General features: G+C 40.6%; 1 protein-coding gene across 1 annotated transcript in view; it reads left to right on the top strand.

Moving 5' to 3' along the window:
- The first annotated feature begins 373 nt into the window (after window positions 1–373).
- Window positions 374–26,458, top strand: part of PGM5 (phosphoglucomutase 5) — a 212,700-nt gene continuing 186,615 nt past the window's right edge. The window contains exons 1-2 of the mRNA XM_005900017.3: window positions 374–1,175; window positions 22,386–22,548. Of these exons, the coding sequence (XP_005900079.2) occupies window positions 915–1,175; window positions 22,386–22,548 (424 nt within the window). The 5' untranslated portion in view covers window positions 374–914. The remainder of the gene's footprint in view (window positions 1,176–22,385; window positions 22,549–26,458) is intronic.

Below are 26,458 nucleotides of genomic sequence, written 5' to 3'. Positions count from 1 at the left end.
AGGAAACAGGCATCTGTGCGTCAGTGTTGCTGCTGTTGCAACCACCACAACAAACAAGCAAAAAAATGTTTTTCCTTCCTGAGAAGTGTGCTGCCTTCAGACAGCCTGGGGAAGTGTGGATAGCTGGGTGGGTCCTGCTGGATTGAAGGGCCTGACAGTATGTGATTCCCTGCAACAAATGGTAGTGGTGGGGGTGTGTGTACACACACACACACATTTGAAGCGCCCAGCCTCCAATTTCAGCGCTGGCAGAAGATAACAATTCTCAGCTCGCCTTTCCAGGGTTATTTTTGGCTGGGGCTGTTCTCTGATGGCAAAAGGTTTCAGCCCCCTCCCAACTCCACCCCTGCCCTTGTTCAAAAGAGAAACCGGTGCTTGTGAACCTCTCATTCCCTCGGAGGCCGGGAGGCTGGACTGCCAGGTGGAGGGGAGAGGGGCTGTGGGTGCAGGAGCGGATCCCCGATCCTGCTCAAACTTTCCCCACCCCGCCGTTGTTTTCTAAAGGAGGGTGTGCGGGAGAGATCACCCGGGGAAGGCTCAGGTTAGGCCAGCCAGGAGGCGTCCTAGAGTCCGTGAGGGTAGTTGGCACTGGGAACGGACTTTTGGGACACCCCGAAAGTGAGTCCAGCAGAAAGAAGAAGCTTCGGGCACATCGAGCTCTCCGGCCAGAGAGGAAGTTGGGCGGGAGCAAACTTTCTTGGAAGGTAGAGGCCAAACTCTGCCGGGGCAGCTAGGGGCCGCGCGCAGAGGGAGGAGCGGTCTGCACGGCGGGAGGGCGCCGGGCGCGGACCGGCCGCGGAGGGGGCCGCGGCGCGAGGCGGAGCTCGGGCGCGCCGCCAGGCTGGTGGGGGCCCCGTCGGGCTGCAGATTCCCTCCGGCTCCGGGAGCCGCGGCAGGACCGGCCAGGAGGCACCATGGAGGGGAGCCCCATCCCGGTGCTGACGGTGCCCACGGCACCCTACGAGGACCAGCGGCCGGCCGGAGGCGGGGGGCTGCGGCGGCCCACCGGGCTCTTTGAGGGCCAGCGCAACTACCTGCCCAACTTCATCCAGAGCGTGCTGTCGTCCATCGACCTGCGCGACCGCCAGGGCTGCACCATGGTGGTGGGCAGCGACGGCAGGTACTTCAGCAGGACGGCCACGGAAATCGTGGTGCAGATGGCTGCGGCCAACGGGGTGAGTGACCCGCTGTCCGTGGAGTTCGCCACCCCCTCCTCCAGCCAGCCCCGACCCCCATCCTGCTCCTCGGCTCCGCTGCTCTCCCAGGCCCTGTACCCTTGCCCCACCGCTGTCTCCCCCTCAGCGTCCCCAGCGCACCGGGGACGCCTGGGCTACGTTGTGTTAGCCACTCCGAAAGGCCTTAGGAGTTCCTAGCCTTTCTCTGAGCCCCGCCGGGCATCCCGATGGATGCCACATCGCCCTCACCTCTCCCTGGACTCTGACCATGTTCTGCACCTGCTCGCTGTTCTTTTCAACTTTCTCTTCCTCCGTCCTTTAAAAATATTTGCTCTGATTGCTTTCACTACCCTCCAGCTACCAATATAGTTCTACCCCCACCACTCGTGTATTCTGTTTGCAGTCTTCCACTCTAAATCTTGGCTCTGCCAAATTTAACAGTAACGTTGGCTCAGAACACATACACACACACACACACACACACACACACACACACAGTGTTTATCTCTGACATATTTGGCAAGCGTGAAGGTTTTTAATATCATTGGTTTGTGGAGTTATTTCATAATTGATTTGACTAGGAAAGGGATAGGGGCGGGGGTCAATTTGAAACTATACAGACTGGGATCTCAGTTCCCCGGAGGAAAATCTAAATGGTCGGAAATGAGATTTGCCATGCTTTTCTTAAAGCTATTCCCAATTTCTCTCCTAGATGCCCTTTGACAGTTGACAACATTTCAGGCCCCTTCTCCCTTGCAGTTTTCATTCTGTCCCTTTTCCCACGACCTATGTAGTCTCCTTTTGCTATCTGAATTCTCAGACCTTGAGTTTTTTTTCTTTCTCCCCTCTTTCTTCCTGTCCTACAATTTGATGCACCTTTTGGCATATCCTCATACCCTGATTTCCTCCTTTCCAGAGCCAGCAGCATCTCAAGGGGAATACCTAATTTCAAGGGTCCCTGAGTTTTCTGTGGGAAACATTGTCTAAATGAGGAATTTCAGCCTTTTTAATACAGTCAGATCCACACACATAGAACTTTTCTCTAAGGGAAGCCTCTGCAGAGGTTTAAATAAATGAGTATAAATGAATATGAACATTTTAAAAAGTGAAACCAAACAATTACCTGGCATTTGAATTTCTTCCCCTCTCCTTTCCAACTCGTTTTTAATTTTCTCATGTCTTGCTTAAAAAAAAAAAAAAAACAGCTCTAAGGTTGTTCATTGTTTACATTTATCTACTATAATTCCCACTTCTCAGTGTTTCCGGGAGGGGAAAGAGGATTTTTTTTTTTTAATAACCAAAAAGCAGTTGGGAAAAACAGGGCCTGGTTTGGGTGGAAGTGGGGGTGAGGGGACTGGAAGCCCATTCGGTTGTGGAGTTGTGGTCTCTAACCCCAGCAGATGCTGCTGCTGAAGATACAAGACTTGTATTTCTCTCTGGCTCCTCACTTGGGATTGATGAAAGTTGGCTTGAATCAGACAGTTGGAGAGAGGTTGACAAATAGTCTTTTACTTTTGTCTGACAAAGCTGTTCCCATGGAATGATGGAGAATAATGAGCCTTGGAAGAGCTGTGGCAGCTTTCATACTCCTTCCTGGGCCAGTTTTTCTAAGGAGAGAAACATAGCCTGTCTAGTATTTATTATGGGTCTGGATATTTTTGAAGCTATGGTTGGTGATTTTCATTGGCAAATTATTATTATGCTGTATTATTTATTGGCACACTTTACCCTAAGGACTCTTCAGTCTCTTACTTCAGTGCGTCTTCTCTGATAAATACACATTAACTTTAAGAATGGAGTTAGTTTTAGGAGATAGTTAGCATATGTTAATATATATGCCTAAAATAGAGTCAAATTTAATCTAGCAGTTACAAAGGAAAGAATAAACTAAAGTCCACACAGAAGCACCATTTCTTAAATAATCTGAAAGTAGTACTTCTAGGATGGATGAGCATGGGGGAAAGGGATGGTTGACTTTATCAAGATTTCAAACAACCAATTTTTTCCAATCTTTTCCTCATTTTGTTCACCTTCTTTGGAGCTTTTGATAAAGCAAAGTGGAGAATCAGAAGGCTGCCTTCAGGAGAAAGGTTGTTCAAAGGGACCACTGTAAGCAAAATTGGCCTTGCGTGATTGCAAATTGATGGGGATACACTTACCTCCTGACTTGACTTGCTGACTATTCTCAGGAATAGGGAACTTAGATTCCAAATACTTTGGCCATTTTTTATTTCCCATTGGATATTCATAAACTACCTAGAAAAATAGTAGAATCTAGAATTTATTCTCTTTGAATTGACTTGAATCTGACCAGGTGGACTGAATTCTCTCTCTCTGGAAAATCTTGATTTTAATAGAAAAAGTTAATTTTACAAAGCACATTTTCTATAAAAAATGATAGTTGGTCTTTGATTATATAGTTGCTGGATGAAAACAGAAGTTTTCAGAATTTCTAAAATGATAAAATACACTTGTTGTTGTTCAGCTGCTAAGTCATGTCTGGCTCTTTGCAACCCCATGAACTGCAGCATGTCAGGCTCCCCTGTCCCTCACTGTCTCCCGGAATTTGCTCAAGTTCATGTTCATTGAGTCAGTGTTGCCATCCAGCCATCTCATCCTCTGCCATTCCCTTCTCCTTTTGCCTTCAATCTTTCGAAGGTAAAACTACACTGTTAATGTTTTAATATCTCATAGAGTTTGAAATAGATTGGACAAATACCTGTACAATTTGAGATTTAAAGAATTTTTGTAATAAAGCTATGAAACTCATAAGCTTTCAGCAAAGTGGAGATAATAAATTACAACATCCACATACCCCTGTCCTGGATTGTTCACATTTTTCTATATTTGATTCATCTTTTTGAGGAGCTAAAGTATATTTAAAAAAATGAAATTTTACCCACAAGTTCTTCAGTATGAATCTCTAAAAAAGAAGAACATTTTACTTGATAGTTATAATATCGTTAGGGCTTCCCTTGTGGCTCACCTGGTAAAGAATCCCACTGCAATGCAGGATACCTGGGTTCGATCCCTGGGTTGGAAAGAACCGCTGGAGAAGGGAAAGGCTACCCACTCCAGTATTCTGGCCTGGAGAATTCCATGGACTGTATAGTCCATGGGGTTGCAAAGAGTCAGACATGACTGAGCGACTTTCACTTCACTACAATATCATTAACATCCCAAACAAAATTTAAAAAAATATTTCTATATATTAGTTATGACCCTGTCTACCTTCAGATTTCCTCAGTTATTTTGAAATGTCTTTTATACCTGATTGTTCAAACTTGTTTCTTATAATCAAGGAACACACATTACATTTGTCTTTGGTCTCTTTTAACCTAGAAAGTACCTCCCTCTTTATTTTCATTTTGTTAATGAAATTGACTTGAAGAGACTAGGTCGGTTGTCTTTCTATAAAATGTCTCCTCCACCTCCTTTCTGGAATTTTATGATTGCTTCTTCATGGTGTCATTTACCTTTTCATTCCGTTTCCTCTGTGTGTGTGTGTGTGTGTGTGTGTGAACTAGAAATCAGTCTAGAGGCTTAATTAGATTCAGGTTTAATATTTTTCTTTTTCCAAGATTATTTCATGGCAATGGTGTGTATTCAGTTGCATAATATGAGAAACATAATCTCTGGTTGTTTCATCATTCGTGATTCTGAGATGATTATAGAGATATGGTGGTATGGTCCATTATTTTCCCCTTTGGGACTAGCAGTAGCCTATGGGATTAATTCATACCATGTGAATATTCAGTTCTTTATCAACTTTTACCCGATTGTTTTAGCATTCATTAATGTTACTGACTTGAACTGATTATTTCATTAGAGATTTCAAAATGATGACTTTCAAATTCTCTAATTCCATCTGTATGTTTTAGCTGACATTTTTCTATAAACTGGGTATTTTTCTCACTAGTAGGCTCTTTGATTATCCTGTAATATAGTTCTTTATAGAAAGACAGAATGTATGTTTATTTCCCTCTCTTTTTTTAATTACTGATTTTCAGAGTAAGAGTTCCTTGAAATAGCCACCTCCATTGGTATGAATTTTTTTTTTTAATATAATGGGGCTTCCCTGGTAGCTCAGTGGTTAAGTATGTTCCTTCCAATGTAGAAGACACCGGTTAGATCCCTGGGTCAGGAAGATCCTCTGAAGAAGGAAATAGCAACGCATTCCAGTATTCTTAACTGGGAAATCCCATGGAAAGAAGAGCCTGGTGGGCTACAGTACTGGTTGCAATAGAGTCAGATACGACTTAGTGACTAAGCAATAACATAAATATATTGTTGGATTTTTATATGATTAATTTGAATAGGTTAATGAAAAATGTAAAAAAACTACCTTTTTACAGTAGTTTTTATGGGGCTATGTGAATTTGTCTGAAAAATCTCCAGAAGTATTTAAATCCCCCTTTAAAGATTATGTCCTGCTATATAGAGCAAAAAACAAACTATAGAAAACTAAGTACATGGAGTAAATAGTGTTATTTAAATGAAGTGTGATTAAACTTAGTTTGTAGCGAGTTTATTTTTACCCTATTTCTATTTCCAACAGCTTTAGATACTCCTCAGGGTATCTAAAGTTGATACTCTATGTATCAACTTATTCTAATGTTTTAAAGAGTTGAAAAGCTAAATGGATTATAATATTAGGCTATAAGAATGCCTTTGCCCTTCCCTGGGTAGATCCATCAATGGCTAAGACCACCTGTCTATTTTCTCCTCTTTGTTACATTCTTCTTTTTTAGTCCTAAACTATCTTTAATATTGAACAGATGACAGCACTGTGCCTGCCTTAAGATGTTTCTGACTTTTTCTAAAGTCTTCTTTTTCTAAGATGATATTGTATATCAGCACTGTCTAATAGAACTTACTGTGAGAATGGGCACGTTCTGAAATCTGCACTGTCTTAGCCAACTAGGACACTTCACTGTTGAATACTTGACATGTAGCTGATGCTGCTAAAGAACCAAATTTTACATTTAATTTAATTAATTAAGATTTCAACTTAGCCACAGGTGGCTAGTAGCTACCATACTAGACAGCACAGTTGTGTAACTTAGCATTTTAAATGTATGTGTGTGTTTCATGGAGCCAGATTGTTATAGCAATTATTATTATTTTTTTTTAGCAATTATTGATTAGGTAAAATAAAAGTAGGTCACCAAGTCCTGTGCTGTGCTATGCTGTGCTGTGCTTAGCCACTCAGTCATGTCTGACTCTTTGCCACCCCGTGGATTGTAGCCCACGAGGCTCCTCTGTCCATGGGAAGTCTCCAGGCAGGAATACTGGAGTGGGTTGCCATGCCCTCCTCCAGGGGATCTTCCCAACCTAGGAATATTACCGGGGTCTCCTGCATGGCAAGCGGATTCTTTACCAGCTGAGCTACCAGGGAAGCCCCATTAAATACTACAGATACAGAATTGGCAAACCCAAACCTGATTTCTTCATATGATAACCACACTCTCTCTTGACTTTAGTCCAGGAGGCATGAGGTATGGTAGAGAAAGCACTGAGTCAGCAGCTGGAAGGCTTGCCTCATTTTCTAGCTCTGCCAAACAAGTTGCAGTCCAAAGCTTTAGCCTCTTGACATACCTAGGAACCATTTGTTTTCTCATCTATAAACTGTGTATGACTGCATTTCTGAATTATCCTGGGAATCAAATGAAGCACTGCTTATGAAAACATTTTGTAACATCCACAAAACTAGGAAATGCAAGGGAGTATTATTATAGTCAACTGAATACATCTCACATAATAATTTGACTCTATGTATGAACTGAAACAATGTAGAGCTCTGTTACAAGATTTAGCCAAGAGAAAATCCATTTTTTGGCTAGTCATGCACTGTACTGGCCACATGATGATCAGCATTAATGATAGTAATATTGGCCTGCAGTGCAGCTTACAGAATTAAAGAGCTTCTCAATGTCTTGTGAAATCTTTTAGAGGTAGAAAATAAAGTGAATATAAGGAATGCTGGGTCAGCAAGGGACTTGGGTGTGCTCTCTGGATAGAAGCTGTCACAGATTGTATTTGATTCCAATAGATCGTGAAGAGGTATTTGCTGCAGAGAATGAGAATATATGAACCTTGGCCAATTATGAGAACTATCTGAGGAACAAATTTTGGTTTGGTGCCAAAGACAAGGAACATTCATTTGGAAGAGAAGCAGATTGGGATGTGGTGGTGGGTGGCAAGTAAGGAGGAAAGAAGAAAGAAGCAAGAAGCAAGAGAGGGAAACATGTACTTCAACACGAAGGCTTCCTTCCTGAAATGGATCTGGAAATCTGGGTTTGGCTGGCTCCAGGTCCTGTCTCTAGAAGGGAAAAGAACTGGACACTGATTGCTCTGTATTTTCTACTCGTGTCAACTTCAGAATAGGTGAATGGAATGGTCTACTATGGCTCAGACATTAGGAAGGACTGGTGTGTAGTACATTAGAAAAGCCTAAAGGACTCACCATAACTTTATCTTGCTTCCCTTCCCAAATCTTCATCCCAGAATTGTGGAAATAGGCAATCTGTTATATAAGCAATAGCAAGTTTTAGGGAGCCCTTGGTTCCATCCATCTCCCTGTTTGGGTCAGTTCATTCTTTAGTCTTGTAGCCTTAAGTCCTCATTTACTTTTTTATGAGGAAGTAAAAGGAGTAGGAGAGGTTTTGAGAACAGCTGGGCCCTCCCAGTTGCTGGGGTGGGTTATTTTAAGCTTTGTTTAATGTGTCCAGAGACCCAGATGGCATTTTTAACTAAGCTGCTTTATTAAATCTTGTGATAAAACATAATGATGTTTGTTGAAAAGGCAGATACATATCAGCAGCATTATGCTTGAAACTTGCCCTAAAATTTTTCTGTAAAACATCTGTTCCCTTTGTGAACTCTGGAAGTTTGTTAATTTCTGTACAGCCTTGAGGAATAGAAGTTGGAACCTATTTAGGGGGAATCTAAGCAGAGGTATTGGCTTTAGCAACCTTAACCTTCATCTTTTGGGCCTTGGCCACTCTTCTTTTAGACAACAGTGACATGAACGAACACTGTAATATTGAATATGATTATTTGAGAATAATAGGCAGCAAAAAAAAAAAAAAACACACACACACATGCAAACAACAAAAAAGATCTATGTTGCCCAGGGATTTTTAAATTGAAGGTAGAAAGCTAGTACTGCAATGTCCTTTGTTAGTGTACAGCTTTGACAGCTAATTGCAAATACTCAAGATTTGGCCAATACACCTTTACTGTTTATATTTGCATAGCCAAAGGGAAAGTTTTGGGTTCTTTCATCTGACTTGACTCACACTAGTTATGAATAAGAGGATATCTAGGATATACACAAGACTTGTTAAAGCCCACATTTTCTGAGTCTTTAAGTATCTTTCATCTCCTACATTGTTAGTGACATCAAATTTTAGAGTAATGCCTGTAGTTTTTAGGAATATTCAGTCCCCAAAGACATTTTTTTCTTGGCATAAGGTCACAATTTTCTTTCCTTTTCCAAGTCTCTACTAATAGGTATTTTGTACAAATAGAACAATTATTGCCTTTCAGTTGTTTTCCTCTAGTGAGAATCTGGTTTGCTAACTAGGGATATCTGGCTTTGTATTTAAGATATTTACAATGAAAAAGAGAAAGGAATTTGAAATCATAGGACCAGAGTTTATCCTACTTGACAAAAGACCCCACAGAATATTGGGAGGAGAGTTTTACAGCAAATGGCTAGTATCATAATATATGAAATGGTTTCTGAAATTAATAAAAAATTCAAACAATTTATAAGAAATATTGTCAACAACTACCAATGTATGAAAAGATGATCAGTGTCACTAGTAACCAAAGAAATACAAATAAAAATAATCCATTAATTTGAAAAAACATAGAAAATACTCAGCTGGCATAGATGTTGGAAAATTGTCATGTTTGTTCACTCTTGGTGGAAGTTGAATTGCTACAACTTTTTCGTCAGGCAGTTGGTCAGTATGTATCCAAATTAATAGAATACTTGTCCAATTATCTAGGAATCCCTGAATTTAAGAATCCATCCTGTAAATTTCTAATACAAATGTGGAAACATTTATGTACAAGAATATTCACTGCAACATTTTGCTAAAGAAAACTTGAAAACAGTTTATATGTTTAGCAGTAGAGAGCAGGTACATAATTTATGACATAACTATACCAGGAATGCATCAGTATCCATAAATAAAGGAAGTGGGTCTATATGTGACTTGAAAAAGATGTGGATTATAGTTTGTTAAAGTGAAATAAAGCAATTAGTAGAAGATCATGTGTAGCATGATGTAGCATGATCCTACTTATGTGTATATAATTAGGTATATAAAGTAGGGTTGGAAGGACATACTGCCTACAGTTAACAGTGAATATATCTAGGGCATGAGGGTGTGTGTGGTCGGGGGAGAGGAATCCTTTCCCTTTCTACTTCATATATGTCTCTTTATTAAGTAATTACACACGTATGTATGCATTACTTTCATAGTTAAACACATCCCTAAAAAGCAGTGAAGAAAGGAGATGCTCTGAACTTGAATTATGGTACTACTGTTTGCAACATGTATGACTGTGGGGAAGTTGCCTAGATTTCTGGGATTTGTTTCCTCATTTATAAAACTAGGGAATGTCATAATACTTCCTCCCACATCTTCCAGGGGTTTTGGGAGGATTGAATGAGGTAATGGATTATTATCAATTATTTATTGATTCATATGACTCAATTAAAACCAAACTATTCCTCCAGGTAAAAGAAGGACATGTGCATATGTGCTTTTTATGCTGAGTAGCCTTACTGGTAGAAGGTGCCTGTTGATCGCAGCTCCATAGGCAAGGCCTTTGGCATTTCTGCAGGCTGCTGGCTACGGCTTGGGAGGCAACTGCTCAAGTCATGATCCTCTCCCCTCTCACACACGTGTGCACGCACGCACACACACACACACACACACACACAAATACACACGCACATGCACCCTGTCACGGTACTTGAGGTGGCAGCAGCTGCTCTGGCATAGACTGTAATTCAACATACAAGACTTTTTTTTTGCATGATCTGTGCATTATTTCTTGTTGTGAATCAGCTGAGTCAATGCCATGCTTTTCAATCTAAAATCTTTCTGAGGCTTAGACTGTGCTAAGAGCAGACCCACCCCCTCTATACCTGCTCCACTGAGGCCAGATCTTAATCTGTTCATTTCATGAGGATTTTAAAGCCTAATGGACTGGACCATGTGAGAGATTACTGAGAGGAACAGACTGAGCAGAGGCTAAGAAACTCCATGCTCATCTGCTGAGTCGTCTGAAAACGCACAGCTGCAAACTCTAGTGATGCTTTAAAGTATTTTGTCAGGATGTTTGTCAGGGTGCCTGTTCCTGCAGTCCTGCTGAATGTTTGGTTAGGAGGCATAATCTTTTTTTGGACAGGATCTCCCAAATGTAAAGTGACAGATGCTAATGTGGAATATAATACAGAAGACCCAGCTTTGCTGTCGTAAATAACAGTAAATTGTTTAATCTTGCTGAGTTGTAAATCTATGATTGCCAGAAGTCTTTAGTTCATTGGAAAATAGTATAACGGATTGAGTCATTTAGCAAATGGACAGTAATTACTTCCCAACCAGATATTGGTCTGATGGAATTTATTTAAAGATCCACATATTTGTATTTTAATTGACTGTGACAACTATTCATAGCTATAAAGAGAGACTAGAGCATAGCTATAAAGAGAGACTGAGATTTTTCTGGGAAAAAATATATACATATACTGGAATATGTGTAGAATAATACGCTATTTATAAAAATGCTAAAAATACTGAGTTTTGGGTATTATATATATAAAACAAATATTTATGTGTGTGTGTGTATATATATATATATATATACATATATACACACACACATATATATATAATTCTCTCTACCTATAAAGGTTCCAAATGGAAAGTATTCTTAAGCATTTATATAGTTTATCAAGTAGCATATATGTGTGTATATGTGCCTGGGACAGCCTATCCCCAAAGATACATGTTCTTCCCTGGGTATATTCAAGGAGAGTGTGGAGCAGAGTCCCAGATGTCAGAAATATCTGAAGACAGCACAGAGTTGAAGGAAGTGACTAAATGTTCCCAAATGCCCTATGTTTCTGTGGTAATAAATAGAATTTGTGCTAGAGCTGGATGGACTGCTAGTAAGAAACATAAGTAATATAAATCTTGCTATTCTAGTTAAGAACTAATCTTGCATGGACAGCTTTCTACTGTGAGCTCAGCAACATGGGCAGGTTAGCAGCCTGGCATGGGACATACAAGTGGATGGTGCAAGTCAGAGGCATAGATGGGGCAATGAAAGAAGAAGATCTGGGCCAAGACAAGGATACAGACATGGTCCTTTCACTTCTCATCATGGACTTAAGCAGTTTTTTAGTGAGCAGGTTTGGTGGTTAAAGGAGAAAGAAGACATTTCACTTGTGCAGATTGTAGACATGTTATAGGGGCTTCCTTGGTGGCTCAGACATTAAAGAATCTGCCTGCAGTACAGGAGACCTGGGTTTAATCCCTGGGTCAGGAAGATCCCCTGGAGAAGGGAATGGCTATCCACTTCAGTATTCTTGCATGGAGAATCCCATTGACACAACTATTTTTCTATTTAATTAGTGGCAAGCTACTTTCAGTTTAATTTATTCCATAGTGTGAGTTAGTCCTCAAACATTTTTTCAGTTCAGTTCAGTTCAGTTGCTCAGTCGTTTCTGACTCTTTGTGACTCCATGAATCGCAGCACGCCGGGCCTCCCTGTCTATCACCAACTCCCAGAGTTCACCCAAACTCATGTCCATTGAGTCGGTGATGCCATCCAGCCATCTCATCCTCTGTCGTCCCCTTCTCCTCCTGTCCCCAATACCTCCCAGCATCAGAGTCTTTTCCAATGAGTCAACTCTTCGCATGAGGTGGCCAAAGTATTGGAGTTTCAGTTTCAGCATCAGTCCTTCCAATGAACACCCTTTACAATGATCTCCTTTACAATGGACTGATTGGATCTCCTTGCAGTCCAAGGGACTCTCAAGAGTCTTCTCCAACACCACAGTTCAAAAGCATCAATTCTTCGGCACTCAGCTTTCTTTATAGTCCAACTCTCACATCCATACATGACTACTGGAAAAACCATAGCCTTGACTAGACGAACCTTTGTTGGCAAAGTAATGTCTCTGCTTTTGAATATGCTATCTAGGTTGGTTATAACTTTCCATCCAAGGAGTAAGAGTCTTTTAATTTCATGACTGCAATCACCATCTGCAGTGATTTTGGAGGCGAAAAAAAATAAAGTCTGCCACTGTTTCCACTGTTTCCCCATCTATTTGCCATGAAGTGATGGGACCAGATGCCATGATCTTAGTTTTCTGAATGTTGAGCTTTAAGCCAACTTTTTCACTCTCCTCTTTCACTTTCATCAAGAGGCTCTTTAGTTCCTCTTCACTTTCTGCCATAAGGGTGGTGTCATCTGCATATCTGAGGTTATTGATATTTCTCCCGGCAGTCTTGATTCCAGCTTGTGCTTCTTCCAGCCCAGCGTTTCTCATGATGTACTCTGCATATAAGTTAAATCAGCAGGGTGACAATATACAGCCTTGACGAACTCCTTTTCCTATTTACGTATAAAAACTTAGCTAAAAGAGCACATTTATATTGGTCAGTAAACCATGCTACCTTTAAATAATGGAAGACTGTACAGCACTAAAATAACGTTGTGGAAAAATATTCAGTGAGAGAGAAAGATAGGCTCCATGGAAGGAGTAGATATATTAAGTGAAAGATGTTGGCTACATCTTTCCCTTTTGTAAAAATATATAAGTATGTAAATGAAAGAGAGAGGAGGATACACAAAGACACATGGACAAAAGGTAGACACTGAAATGTTTACTGTAATCACTTTTAGATTTACAGATGATTTTTTTTTCTTCTTAAGAATAATTCCTAAATGTCATATATTCCACATATGTATTTGTCATATATGTATAAATGTCACATATAAAATATATAAATGTCATATAGGGCTCCCCTTGTGGCTCAGCTGGCAAAGAATATGCCTACAATGTGAGAGACTTGGGTTCAATCCCTGTGTTGGAAAGATCCCCTGGAGAAGGGAATGGCTACCCACTCCCATATTCTGGCCTGGAGAATTCCATGGACTGTATAGCCCGTGGAGTAGCAAAGAGTTGGACATGACTGAGTGACTTTCACTTCACTTCACTTCACTTCTTCAAATGTTATATATATATATATATATATATATATGATGATTAAAAATGACTGCAGGTTAGTAAAACATCAAAGTGTTCAATTACTGTGAATTAGAAATTCATAATTAAGAATTAAGAAATGATACCAGCAAGGAAGACAAAGGAAATACATCAAGGATTTATTGGGTGCCAGACACTGTACTGGATGGAGTTCGGCTTTGTTGCTATCTTTTACCCTACATCTTTTGGGTAACAAAACTGAAATACAGAGATTTCAGAATCTTTTCAAAAGTCATATAGTCGGGAGGTGGCAAATCTGTTTTTACATCATTTCCCATTGAATACCAAAATCTCAGTTTATCTCAGGGCACTCAATCCTGCCTTCTTGACCTGGATAGATCCAATAGTTCTTATCCAGGTATCCAATGGCTTGATCACTTTGAAAAGCGGCAGCAGATAGGCCCTTTTTTTATTTCAGTGAGCCATGTCCTCTATCTTAAGGTAGAGTTCAGTATCTTCCAAGCACCTAATTACCAGTAGGAACGTAAGCTCCAGTTTCGTTGCCCCCAGTTTGTACTTAAGGAAAGCTTGATATCTGCTCAGCGAGACCTTGAGGATTGGTGGACTAATTGAGGAACAGAACTTGGGCCAAACTTGCAGATACCTGTGACTTTTCTACACCTGTAGAGAGGTTTGGAATTGAATGTGAAACCCATATTGGTTTGGATCTAATGAGAGCTCATCTCTTCTTCTGGCTCCTGGGTGTGTGTCAAGACTTCGAGGGCAACAGGCAGCTGAGGATGAGCTCTGTTGCTCCCATCTGGTCTCCCCGTAACAAAGTGTGTAACTGCACAATTATCCATGTGCAAATGGAGAAGTCCCTTGATGTTTGGATAATCACATCCATGTCTTAAGTTTGTTATCTCTCAAAATTCCACTTCACCATCTCCTGCTTACTCGTGTGCAGCACTGGTCAGGGGCTGGCACTCATCTCTGACAGCTGGGACAAGAGCCTGAAGCCCTGACATCCACGGCAGTTTGACTCTGGGTTTCCTTCATGGCTTTTGTTTTTTGTTTAACCAAGAAGATGAGAAACAGGCATCTTTGTGTTTATGACTTTCCATGCACTTCTTAGGTGGATGTGGTGGAGGCTGTGTGGTCCTGACCAGCACTCTCTGTGAACCATCAAGGAAGTTTCTGTCTCGTGTGCTCTTTAACTCTCTCTGATTCACTTTCAGAATTACAGGGATGTGACATAGTGAACAGAGGATACTGAAGAATGTCATGCTTACTTTTTCTTTTCTCTCTCTGGGACTCTTTATTTTTTATTACTCATTTAAAGTTAAAAGGAAATCATAAAGGGGAAATCTTATTTACGGGAGTTTACACATGAAAACAATCCTGCTTTCATTAGTGTTATGTTGCTGGGGAATAACCATTTGGAATCAAAATTCTGCATCTACTTTGAGATTTTAGCCCCAGGGTTTAAATTATATATTGCTGCTCTCTAGAACTTTAATCTGAGTTAATTAGAAACTGAACTCATACTAAATCTAATTTAGAAGAGTAGTTGTTAGTATTCTGAAAAGAGGGAGCCATCAGAAATAAAAGCAGTTAAATAATTTGTTGTATATAGCACGTGGTATAAAGTATGGACATGCTGGGAGAAAGCTTCATATAATAAAATTTTCTCTTTCTCAGGACACTGGTCTTTGGTATGTGGAGGGGCATATCGATTCCTGAGGTACTTGCTGTGCCCATTCATGGGTGGAGTAAACAGTGATGCAATCTAGGTGAGGTTTAAGAGTTGGTGGAAGACATTGGAATCTAGAAGAACAGACTCAGAGGGATTATGAGTAACTGCATCATGGGATATGATTGATGACAATTGTACATGGGTACAGCGGACACCCTCTCTTTCCCAAGCATTTAGAAGTTAAGACGGGGTGACAAGTTCGTGCTGGCTCTGTGGATCTGTGTGTCTGGGGAGGTGTGTACCTCACGTGTGTCTGCAGGCGCCTGTGTGACAGTGTTCTCATGGCTCCCCGTGGACCCTGGGGCCTGTGTCTGTGTGCCTTCATGTGAATGTGCGAGTGACCATGACTCGGGTCTACTTTGCCCCCTTTCCTAGTGGAACTGAAAGACGTGTTTCTCAGGGGCAGCAAGGCCCACCCAGGTTGGTGCAGGGCTGGGTGGGATTTCTCTTCTTCCAGCCAAACACAGACATTATCATATACAGTTCAGAGAATCCTCAATTTACAAGAAACTCTGAAATGTATTTGAATTCTTAAGAAAAGGCCTCCAAAATTCTTACTAAGATTTTTAATAATCCATTAAGTGAGGCCTAGAATATCACTTTAACAATAGGACTTTGCAAATTGAAAGACAAGCCAACCATGTTACTGAAGTGCCCCTTCACTTAAAGGAACTTGTTGAATGTGTTAAAAAAGAATTAATGAAAAATGTATCCTGTTAAGTGTCAAGGCTATTCTCAAAATAAAGCAATATCACTTAACAGGAAAACAAATTCTAGTTGAAGTATATAATTGTTAAGATAGTTGTTATGGCTATTTTTTGAGATGGATTTCATCCCTTAAAGAATTCAATTCTTGTACAAGGATTTTAGTAAATAAACTCTTCCAGCATGGGGGCATGAAATCATCACATGGAGCATTGAAGAAGAATGGAATAAAATTGATAACAAAACAAACAAAGAAAAGACAGATCATATGGTGTGGGCATGGATTTCCTCCAGTGCCCCTTTGAGAGGGTCAGTGAGGGAACAGCAGAGTGACACAGCTCAGACCTCCCCAGGCTGCGACTGGATTTCACATGTGAGTAAAAGTCAGATGTTGCCTACTTTAGTGCTGGAAACAAAACCAAAGCCAGTATTGGAAGTAGACCATCTTTTCTTTGCAAGGTAGCAGTCTGCAACATTGGCAGAGGATGGTACTTCTAAGACTTTCAGAAAGGGAAGTGGTAGTTTAAAGGATTATCTAAGGTCTAAAATTAAATTTTAAATGGGGGAGGGGAGACAATTTGGGTAAGGCAATAGCATGATTTGTGTCATGTTGAAGCTCATAGAGGGTTTATGTAATCCCATCTTAAGTAACTTTTCATGACTCTGAACCTTCTTGACTTTGCAGATGAAGAACCCAAGCCTCAGAGAAATTACATGATTTGCCTTAGATCAGGGGTAGAGCCAAGACTTAAATCTAGATCTTTTAACTTTTGGGGTGCTTTTTACTTATACAACAGGGCTTCCAAAGGTTATATTTCTTTAACCAGTTATTAGATCTTGAAAGCCATAGCTTTTCTGATGACATTTGCCTTGGTTCCACATTGGGAAAGGAGTACATCAAGGCTGTATATTGTCACCTTGCTTATTTAACTTATATGCAGAGTACATCATGCAAAATGCTGGACTGGATGAAGCACAAGCTGGAATCAAGGAGAAATATCAATAACCTCAGATATGAAAATGACACACCCTTATGGCAGAAAGCAAAGAGGAACTAAAAGCCTCTGATGAAAGTGAAAGAGGAGAGTGAAAAAGCTGGCTTAAAACTCAACATTCAAAAAACTAAGATCATGGCATCTAATTCTGTCCTCGTGGCAAGTAGATGGGGACACAATGGAAACAGTGGCAGACTATTTTCTTGGGCTCCAAAATCACTGCAGATAGTGACTGCAGCCATGAAATTAAAAGATGCTTGCTCCTTGGAAGAAAAGCTATGACAAACCTAGACAGCATATTAAAAAGCAGAGACAGTACCTTGCCCACAAAGATCCATGTAGTCAAAGCTACGGTTTTTCCATAGTCGTGTATGGATGTGAGAGTTGGACTATAAAGAAAGCTGAGTGCCGAAGAATTGATGCTTTTGAACTATGGTATTGGAGAAGACTTTTCAGAGTCCCTTGGACTGCAAGGAGATCCAACCAGTCAATCCTAAAGGAGATCAGTCCTGAATATTTATTGGAAGGACTGATGCTGAAGCTGAAACTCCAATACTTTGGCCACCTGATGAGAAGAGCTGACTCCTTTGAAAAGACCCTGATGATGGGAAAGATTGAAGGCAGGAGAAGAGGATGACAGAGGATGATATCGTTGGATGGCATCACCGACTCAATGGACATGAGTTTGAGCAAGCTCCGGGAGTTGGTGATGGACAGGGAAGCCTGGTGTACTGCAGTCCATGTGGTCGCAAAGAGTTGGACATGACTGAGTGACTGACCTGAACTGAACTGAATTGGGAGGGGGAGAATTCACAGAGGAGAACACAGACACACAGAGGTGATATGAACACAGGTGGAGACTGGACTGAGGGTTGGTCTCTGCTGGGGGCAGATGGAGTCCTCAGTGGTAGATGCAGCCATGTTGGCCTCAGTGTATAGAGGTCCATGTGGTGATCCCACGCTTGACCTCTGTCCCTGCCATCATTGGCCACTGTGTTCACGAGCCCATTGGACAATGACAGGAGTTGCTGGGGAAAGAGGCTGACGGGTACTGATGGAGCAGGTCATCTTAGCCCCTTGATTAAATCCTCTTCTGCTGAGGGCCCCTTTTGGTGAGCGCTCCTGTGGTACACAAATATCTTCATGATTTTCCTTGTCTTATCTTAGAAGCCTCATCACTTATTCTCCTCCGTCTCCTCCAGCACTTGTTTCCTTTTAGAATTCTCTCAACTAGAGTTATCCTCAGTGTCCAGCATTGCTGTATTTTGGGGGGCATATTGGGGGGTTAATGAGTAGATCTACACAGGTAAAATTTCCACTGATAACTAAAATGTTTTAGGTTGAAATTTTATTCAAGTGTATTTTTTCACTTTAAACAGATTAGATGTTATCTTTAAAAAAATTCAAATTTAACAAGATAAAGATATGTTTATAATCTTTGCTATTTAACAAACTATACATTTTTATTTCTTTGCATATTTATTTATTTATTATTTTCTAAGTGCTAGCCCCAAAGTGTACATAATTGTACATTTTGTGATAGCTTAAAAGTTATTTGATTTCTGCATTTTTGACTTAGCATTAAATTATTGTCTATGTTCCTTCTCTACTGCTTAAGAAAATGTAAGTTGTTACAGCAAATAAACTTGAAATTTAGGCAATTTTTATTGCCTTAAAACAATAGAAATTTTTATCTCACTCACATAATAGTCCAATGTGGATGTTGCTGGTGGGCAAAGACTCTTGTCCATCCAATGAAGAGGTAGGGACTCAGGTACTTTCCACCTTCTAGTGCTGGCATCTCCTAGAGCTGCATGGTCACCTGTGTTGAGCTTTTGAAAGGGGAAATAAACAGTGAGGAGAAAGGTGTATTAACGTCTCTTAACATGTTAGCCAGAACAAATGTTTCTAGCCAGAACAAACACGCATTACTTCTGTTCTTTCTCACACTGGTTTTTCCCTCATTTTGAAAATTGGTCACATGGCCGCACATAGCTACAAGGGTGGGTCTGGAGAATGTAGCCCTTGGCTGGGCATCTGTTGCCCAGCAACAGCTCTGCCCTATGGAAGAGGAGCATAACTCTGGACTGTTCACCCAGTCTGCCCAACTGGTCGATCTTCATGATTACCCTTGTAGATGGCTGAAGAATATTCCTTAAGTTCAGACATCACACTTTGATAGGTTGTTCATTATTAGACATTTATAGGAATTGTTTAAAAATTTTCACCTCTAATATCTAGATCCCGCTGTAGGAAACGTGTACACACACATAACTTTCCGCCCTTTGAGAATTATTTCTATAAGAATAATTCTGAAAAAATGGGAGAGAGAGAAAATAATGAATTTAAGTTACAAATATTTTTCAGGCTTTGGAATATATAGGCGTACTCCTTGAGAATAGTTGCATTGCTGCATATGCAAGGTCTTCAACATTGCTTGTTTCATGGTAATACTCAAAATGAGTTGAATGATGAAATAAAATATAACAAAAGCACCTGGAACATGATTTATCATGGCTCTGGAAAAAATGAATGTAATTTTTGTCCTATATCTTTCCCATCTTAATAAATGTTACCATCATTCATCAGATTATTAAAGGTAGAAGCTGGGAGTTGACTCCTTTCCTTACTGTCCCTGTTTTATTTATTTCTGTGTAAGAAATTATGACAAAACTTACAGGCTTAAAATAACAACGGATATTTATTATTGCTCACAGTTTCTATGGGCGAGGAGGCAGGTTGTTTTGACTCAGACATGGCTGCATGTCAGTAGGGTCTAGACAGTCCAGTGCAAGATGGCTCACCTACACACTTAAACATAGCTGGAAAGTGATGCTGGCTGTTGGTGGGAGAACTCAGGTGCTCTTGGTCCAGGTGGCTGCACAGGGCCTCCTTGAATGTCCCAGTGACATGGTGGCCACTATTTCCCAGAGTGAGCAATCCAAGACAGCAAGGCAGAAGTGGCAGCGTCATTTATTGGGAAGTCACACACCTTCACTTTTGCAGTGTTCTACTAAACACCCAGATCTTCCTTATTCACTGTGGGAGGGGACTGCACCAAGGCATGAATGCCAGAGGCATGGATTGTTGGGGGCCATCTTGAAGGCTGGCTACCGTAGTGTCTCCATTCCATATTTCATTCTACCCACATGTTCTGTTCATTCTCCTTCCAAAGATACTTTCAGATAGAATCACTTCTCTTCATTTCTACTGCTTCTAGTCTAGTCTAAGACAGGGTCCACACTCAGCTCTGCCGTGATAGCCTTCCATCTGATCTTTCTCCTTTTTCTCTTCTACTTCTCACTCTCTAATGCATTTTTTTAACATCGCAGCCACTCACTCATCATTCATTCATTTTTTTCTATTCATTAATTCTATTCATTTTTTATTAATGAATAGAATTTTTAAATTAATGAATAGAATTAATAGAAAACCTATTCATCACTTATTTTTTCTATTAATTCTGTTAAATATATTTATTGCATACTTACTATATGCTAGATTTGTTCCAGAGTCTCCAGAGTATAGCAGTGAAACTTATATGTAGTGAGGAAATAAATAAGATGGAAAATATTAAAGGGTAATGTGTGTAACCCAAAGGACTAAACAAAGTAAGGAAAATAGAGGACAACAAGGAAATTAGGGACTTATGTGTGCTGTACTATATAGGACTGTCATGGGTTCTGTCTTTGATTAGTTGACATTGAATAGTAAACCGAAAGACAGGAGGAGGCAGGCATATGGATACTTGGGTAAGCGTGTCCTAAGCAGAGGAAAGAGCAAGCACAAAGCATGCTTGCTGTGTGTGAGGAACAGGAGACCAGCCAGTGTCGTTGGAGCAGAGAGAGGAAGGGGAGTGGAGAGTGGCAGGTGATGGGGTCAGATCACGGAGGGCCTGGTGGACTGAAGACTTTGACTCTACCTGGGGTTGGTGGGACATGAGGACAGTCGTTGGAATGCTTTGCTAATATGATATGACTTGCTTTTTAATAAGATCTTTTGGATTGCTCAGCCATGATCTTTATAACTGATAAGGTCACTTCTAGTGCTTAAAACCCTTCCATGGATTCCTGGAATACCTAGAGTAAAATCTAAGCTCTGTTAGCTATTATTACTATAATTGTTATGCTATTATTAAAATTAACACCCCATTATTGTCACAGATCCCACTGATTTTTTTCTGGTATTTATCCAACTAGTAATTACTATTAATACTACTATTACTATTACCACTACTACTAGGTTTATTTGTTTATAATCTACCTCATCCACTTGAGAATATATACTCTGGAGATGTTGTAGCTGAGTGTCTTTCCATACTAAATTATCCCAAAACTGCTTTATTTTTGGAGCTCTTGTGTTTGATCTTTAAGAAATTTTTTTTCCTATATCTTTCCTCATTGTCGTATTTGGTCAATGACTTACTTCCAGCAATGCTATTATTGGTGCCAGGGTAACTTTGCAATTGTGCTGGACATAAGAGCTGGTCTTGGCTTCAAGGCTATGCCAGTACTTCTCAGACTTTAAAGGACAAGTGAATTATGTGGAAGGGTAGGGATCTTGCTAAGTGTGGGGTGGGCCTTGAGGTTTGGCATTTCTCCCAAGTGATGCCCATGCCACTGGTTTTTTGAGTAAGGAGAGGGTTTGATCACCAAACTTGACTGGATGTTGGAAATGCCCGTGGAGCTCAGGCTCCTCCCCTGCCATGCCTGATCCTGAGGCACTCTTAGTAGTAAGAATCTTCCAGTTCTCATTAATGATTCTAATTGGTAGCAACATTTGAGAACCACTGCATTGGATGACACTGGGTCCTATTTTGAAAACAAAGCACTCAGAGTAATGCTCTACAGGGCTATGCTGCTTTCTTTCTTTTTTAAAACTCAATTTCATGGCTATAGAGAGTCTGGCCACACAGATGGATGACCTCCAGATCACTGCCTAGCATGGCTGGATTTCCCCAGTGTCCCCAGCACATGGTATCACTTAGTGGCCAGAATAGGACTTCTGCCCTCAGGAAACTGGGGCTTCCAAGTGCAGTTAAAATACACTTGCTGACAACAAGGCTGTAGCAAGTCAGGTCCCTCCTGTGTGAGCTTGTGCTGAGGCAGGGAAGGAAGGTGAAGCAGAGAAGTGCTCTGTTTTTCTTTCTTGTAATTTCAGAATGTACAGGTGCAGTTTATGAGCCAATAACAAACTAAGAACTTCTTATATGAGTCAAGCTAACCCTTTGGTCATCAGAATCAGGTGTTTTAAACTGCTGAAAAGTAATGAGGCATATCTCCCTTACAGGTTAATAAGTGACTACGAGACATGGGTGTCCCATATGGTCTTGGAGATATTGGGCCAGAGAGGTGCCTCCCCGTGCCCCCACACATCTCTTCCCACCTGAAGCCCACTCAGTTCTTTTTGCCAAGTGACCAGTATGTACTAACAGAGCCTGGGACACTTTCTCATAGAAATGTACTTCAATCCCATGTAACCAGATTGATTTTTTTTTTTTCTGGCTAATCTAGATTGGTCGACTGATCATTGGACAGAATGGCATCTTGTCGACGCCTGCTGTGTCCTGCATTATCAGAAAGATCAAGGCAGCTGGTGGAATCATCCTGACAGCCAGCCACTGCCCTGGAGGACCAGGAGGAGAGTTTGGAGTGAAGTTTAATGTTGCCAATGGAGGTATGTGGTTCAGAATATGCCTTAATTGTCATGGTTTCTTTCCTCTTATATCATGGTCTTACAATGACCCCATGATGTCATACAAGCAAGGCAGAGAGGGAATGGCTCAGAAAAGTCTAGTGAGGTGCCTGTAGTAGTCAGGGTTTTCCAGAGAAGCAGAACCAGTAGGACATATAGATTGTCTCCAACTTAATGATGGTTTGATTTAAAGATTTTTTTGACTTTATACTTTATAGTATAAAAGCAATATGCATTCAGTAGAAACCTTGTTTCACTGGAATTTCAAATTTTGATCTTTTCCTCGGCTAACAATGCTGTATAATTCTCTCTCGTGATGCTGGGCAGCAAGTGCAGCTCCTACCCGATCACAAGGGTAAACAACCAGTACATTTACAACTGCTCTGTACCCATTCAGCTCAGTTGGTAAAGAATCTGCCTGCAAGGCAGAAGACCCTTGTTTGATTCCTGGGTCGGGAAGACCTGCTGGAGAAGGGACAGGCTACCCACTCTAGTATTCTTGGGCTTCCCTTGTGGCTCAGCTGGTAAAGTATCTGCCTGCAGTGTGGGAGACCTGGGTTTGATCCCTGGGTTGGGAAGATCCTCTGGAGAAGGGAAAGGCTACCCACTCCAGTATTCTGGCCTGGAGAATTCTATACAGTCCATGGAGTGACAAAGAGTCAGACACGACTGAGTGAGCTTCACTTTCACTTTGCACCCATTCTGTTGTTCTCTTTCAGTACAGTATTTGATAAATTAAATGAGATATTCAGCACTTTCCTATAAAACAGGCTTCAGGATAGATGATTTTGTACAACTGTAGACTACCAAGGTGTTCTCAGCATTCTTATGATAGGTTAGGCTAAGCCACGATGTTAGGTATATTAAATGCATTTTTGACTTATGATATTTTCAGTTTACAATGGGTTAGTCAGAATGTAACTTGTAAGTCCAGGAAGATCTAGAAAGAGATTTATTTGAATGAATTGGCTTATGTGATTATGGAGGCTATGAAGTGCCAAGATCTTTCCAGGAGAGTGGATGATATAGGTCTGGTCTGAGTCTGCAGGCCTGAGAAGCAACAGAGCTGATGGTGTAAGTCCCAGTCTGAGTCCATGTCTGAAAGCCGAGCAGCACCAGTGTGTCAGGTGGAAAGTGAACTCTCCCTTCCTCAGGCTTTTTGTTTTGTCCATGCCTTTGGTGGGGTAGGTGAGGCCCAGCCATGCTGGGGAGGGCAGTCTGCTTCACTCAGTCTACTGTTAATCTCATCCAGAAACCCCTCACAGACATGCTCAGAGTAACATTTAACTGAACATCTGGGCTCTCTGTGACACAAGCAAGCTGACATGTAAAATTAAGCATCATGTTGCCTCAGGTGATGTGACAAGGAAGGGGCACAATGGGGTCTTATACCCATTTAGTCTCTTGGTCCCCTGCACTCCTCAGCACAGTGAAATGGTTGAATACTGATGCTTATCTGACATGGAAGGACCCTGGATTTTAAAGTTGAAGCAGACCCTCAAAGTCATTTAGATGATTCCCATCATTTTACAAATAGACAGATCAAAGCCCTGAGAGGCTGTTTGCTCAAGGTCACATTGGCAGACAGAGGACTTCTTAGCATAAGTCCTACCTTCTCCCTTTCCTATAGTGTTGACTTTCTCTTACTAACCTGCTTAGAATTATTTCACTTTTTCTTGTATTTATAGAAATTTATAGTTTAGAAGGGCTTCCCTGGTGGGCCAGTGGTAAAGAATCTGTCTGCAGTGCAGGAGACTGAGGAGACACTGGTTTGATCCCTGGGTCGGAAGATCCCCTGAAGGAGGGCATAGCAACCCACTCTAGTATTCTTGCCTGGAGAATCCCATGGACAGAGGAGCCTGGCAGCTACAGTTCATGGGATCACAAGAATCGGACACAACTGTAGTGAATGAGCATGGACAGTTTAGAAGTCCTAGTGGGGTGGGATATGTGTAAAAGGGTGAATTAAAACATTTTTGAACATGTATAAAATGTAGGGTAGGAAGGATAATAATAAATGGATACCATATATTCCTTACTGTTTTTCCATTTGCTTTTTTCCCCTAAAGACTTTTAAGGTAAATTACAGCATGAAGGCTTAAATATTTCTGACTACATCTCTTTAAAATAAAGATGTATTTCTGTATAACTATATGATCATACCTAACAAAAATCAGTAATTCTCTAATGTCATCTAAAATCTCATCTATATTTAAAATTTTCTGAGTGTCCCCCAAATGTTGTTTACATCTGCTTTGTTAAAGCCAAGTTTTGTCCCAGAACCATGCGTTGCATTTGGTTTTTAAATCTCTTAAATCTCTTTTAATCTAGAACACTAAGTCTTCATGTATATGTGGGTGGGAGCTGAATTTTAACCAACAACTGTTGCCCTTAGGAAGCATTCCTGGCCCAGGCACAGTAGCACATCTTGAAAGGGAAGTACATGATTGCCCCCTCCTTGCAGCCATTTTGGATATTATTCAAAGAAAGAATGTTACTCAAGTCAAGTGTTTAAAAAAAAAAAACAACCTTTTATGAAGAGCCTTATTTTTGAAGGTATGATTCAAGAAACCCTGCTTCACCAAAAAGCACACCTTGGGCCAACATTTAGTCTTGCAGAAGCTACTGAATATTTCAGGAAAAAATATGCAAAGTGCAGGTATTCTATATACTTATAATATAGGACATTTCATGTACTCAGAATATGGCAAAATGTAATATATAAGTAATATAAAAGTTGCTAAACTAAATAATGTATTTAAATATTTGAATTAATATCTGACTGAATATCTTATAAGAGAATTTCAATCATCTCTGTTGATAATTTGTGAGGTATAAAAGGAAAAGATACTATTTAAATAACCATTTTTTAGACTGAATTTCAGGAGGTTATGAGACTTGCTCAGTCATATCCTGAATAGGTGAAGGGGGTTGAATTTATCATTTAGCCTTTAACTATGTTGAAAGTCTTTCCTTTTACATTTATTTCTTCATGTTTACATGTCTTGGTGTCATTAATGAGACTAACATTCCTGCTAGCATGGAGAGATTCAGTTGGCTTCTTCCTGCTTAGAGTGAGTTTTATCATGACATCTTTCATCCGAAGTTGCAAGTTGCACACAGTCATCTCTTCCATTGAGTGTCATACAGATACATCTCATGGAATAAGTTAAAAGGCAAAATGTCTACAGAATTGGTAGGTACATCCAGAGAAATAGGACACATCTAAAGCTATGTTGCTTTTAAATTATTTATGGAACAGGACTTTTCTGAGCATGTTTGTAAATAGGGGAGAAGATGCTAGAGGACAAAAGGAATCAATAATAAAAATACTTTTTTAAATACTTAGAGTATACCAAGCTACATACTCGGAACTTTACATACATGTTCTCATTTAATCCTCATAACAGCCTGATGAAGTCACTGAGGAATAAAAGTGGCTTAAAAAACTTGACCAGTATCACAGAAGTCATGAGTTGTGGAGCTCATTTGGAACCTAGATTCCAAGAAGTGGGCAGAACTTCTGAGTGAAAAGGCAGAGCTGGGGGAAAGAAGCATCTAGAGGGGTATAGAATGGAAACTTTGGGAAAGAGTTGCTTATCCCTCTTGTAAAGGAAAAGGAGGAAATGTTGCCTGTCAAATTTGTCAGTCCTAAGGAAAAGGAAATCAGTCCTGAATATGCATTGGAAGAACTGATGCTGAAGCTGAAATTCCAATACTTTGGCCACCTGATGCAAAGAACTGACTCCTTGGAAAACACCCTAATGCTGGGAAAGATTGAAGGCAGGAAGAGAAGGGGATGACAGAGAATAAGATGGTTGGATGGCATCACTGACTCAATGGACATGAGTTTGAGCAAGCTCCGGAGTTGGTGATGGACAGGGAGGCCTGG

The sequence above is a fragment of the Bos mutus genome, chromosome 8, assembly GCF_027580195.1.
Source record: "Bos mutus isolate GX-2022 chromosome 8, NWIPB_WYAK_1.1, whole genome shotgun sequence".
NCBI classification, from domain to species: Eukaryota; Metazoa; Chordata; class Mammalia; order Artiodactyla; family Bovidae; genus Bos; species Bos mutus.
This window is presented reverse-complemented; position numbering and strand designations above follow the sequence as displayed.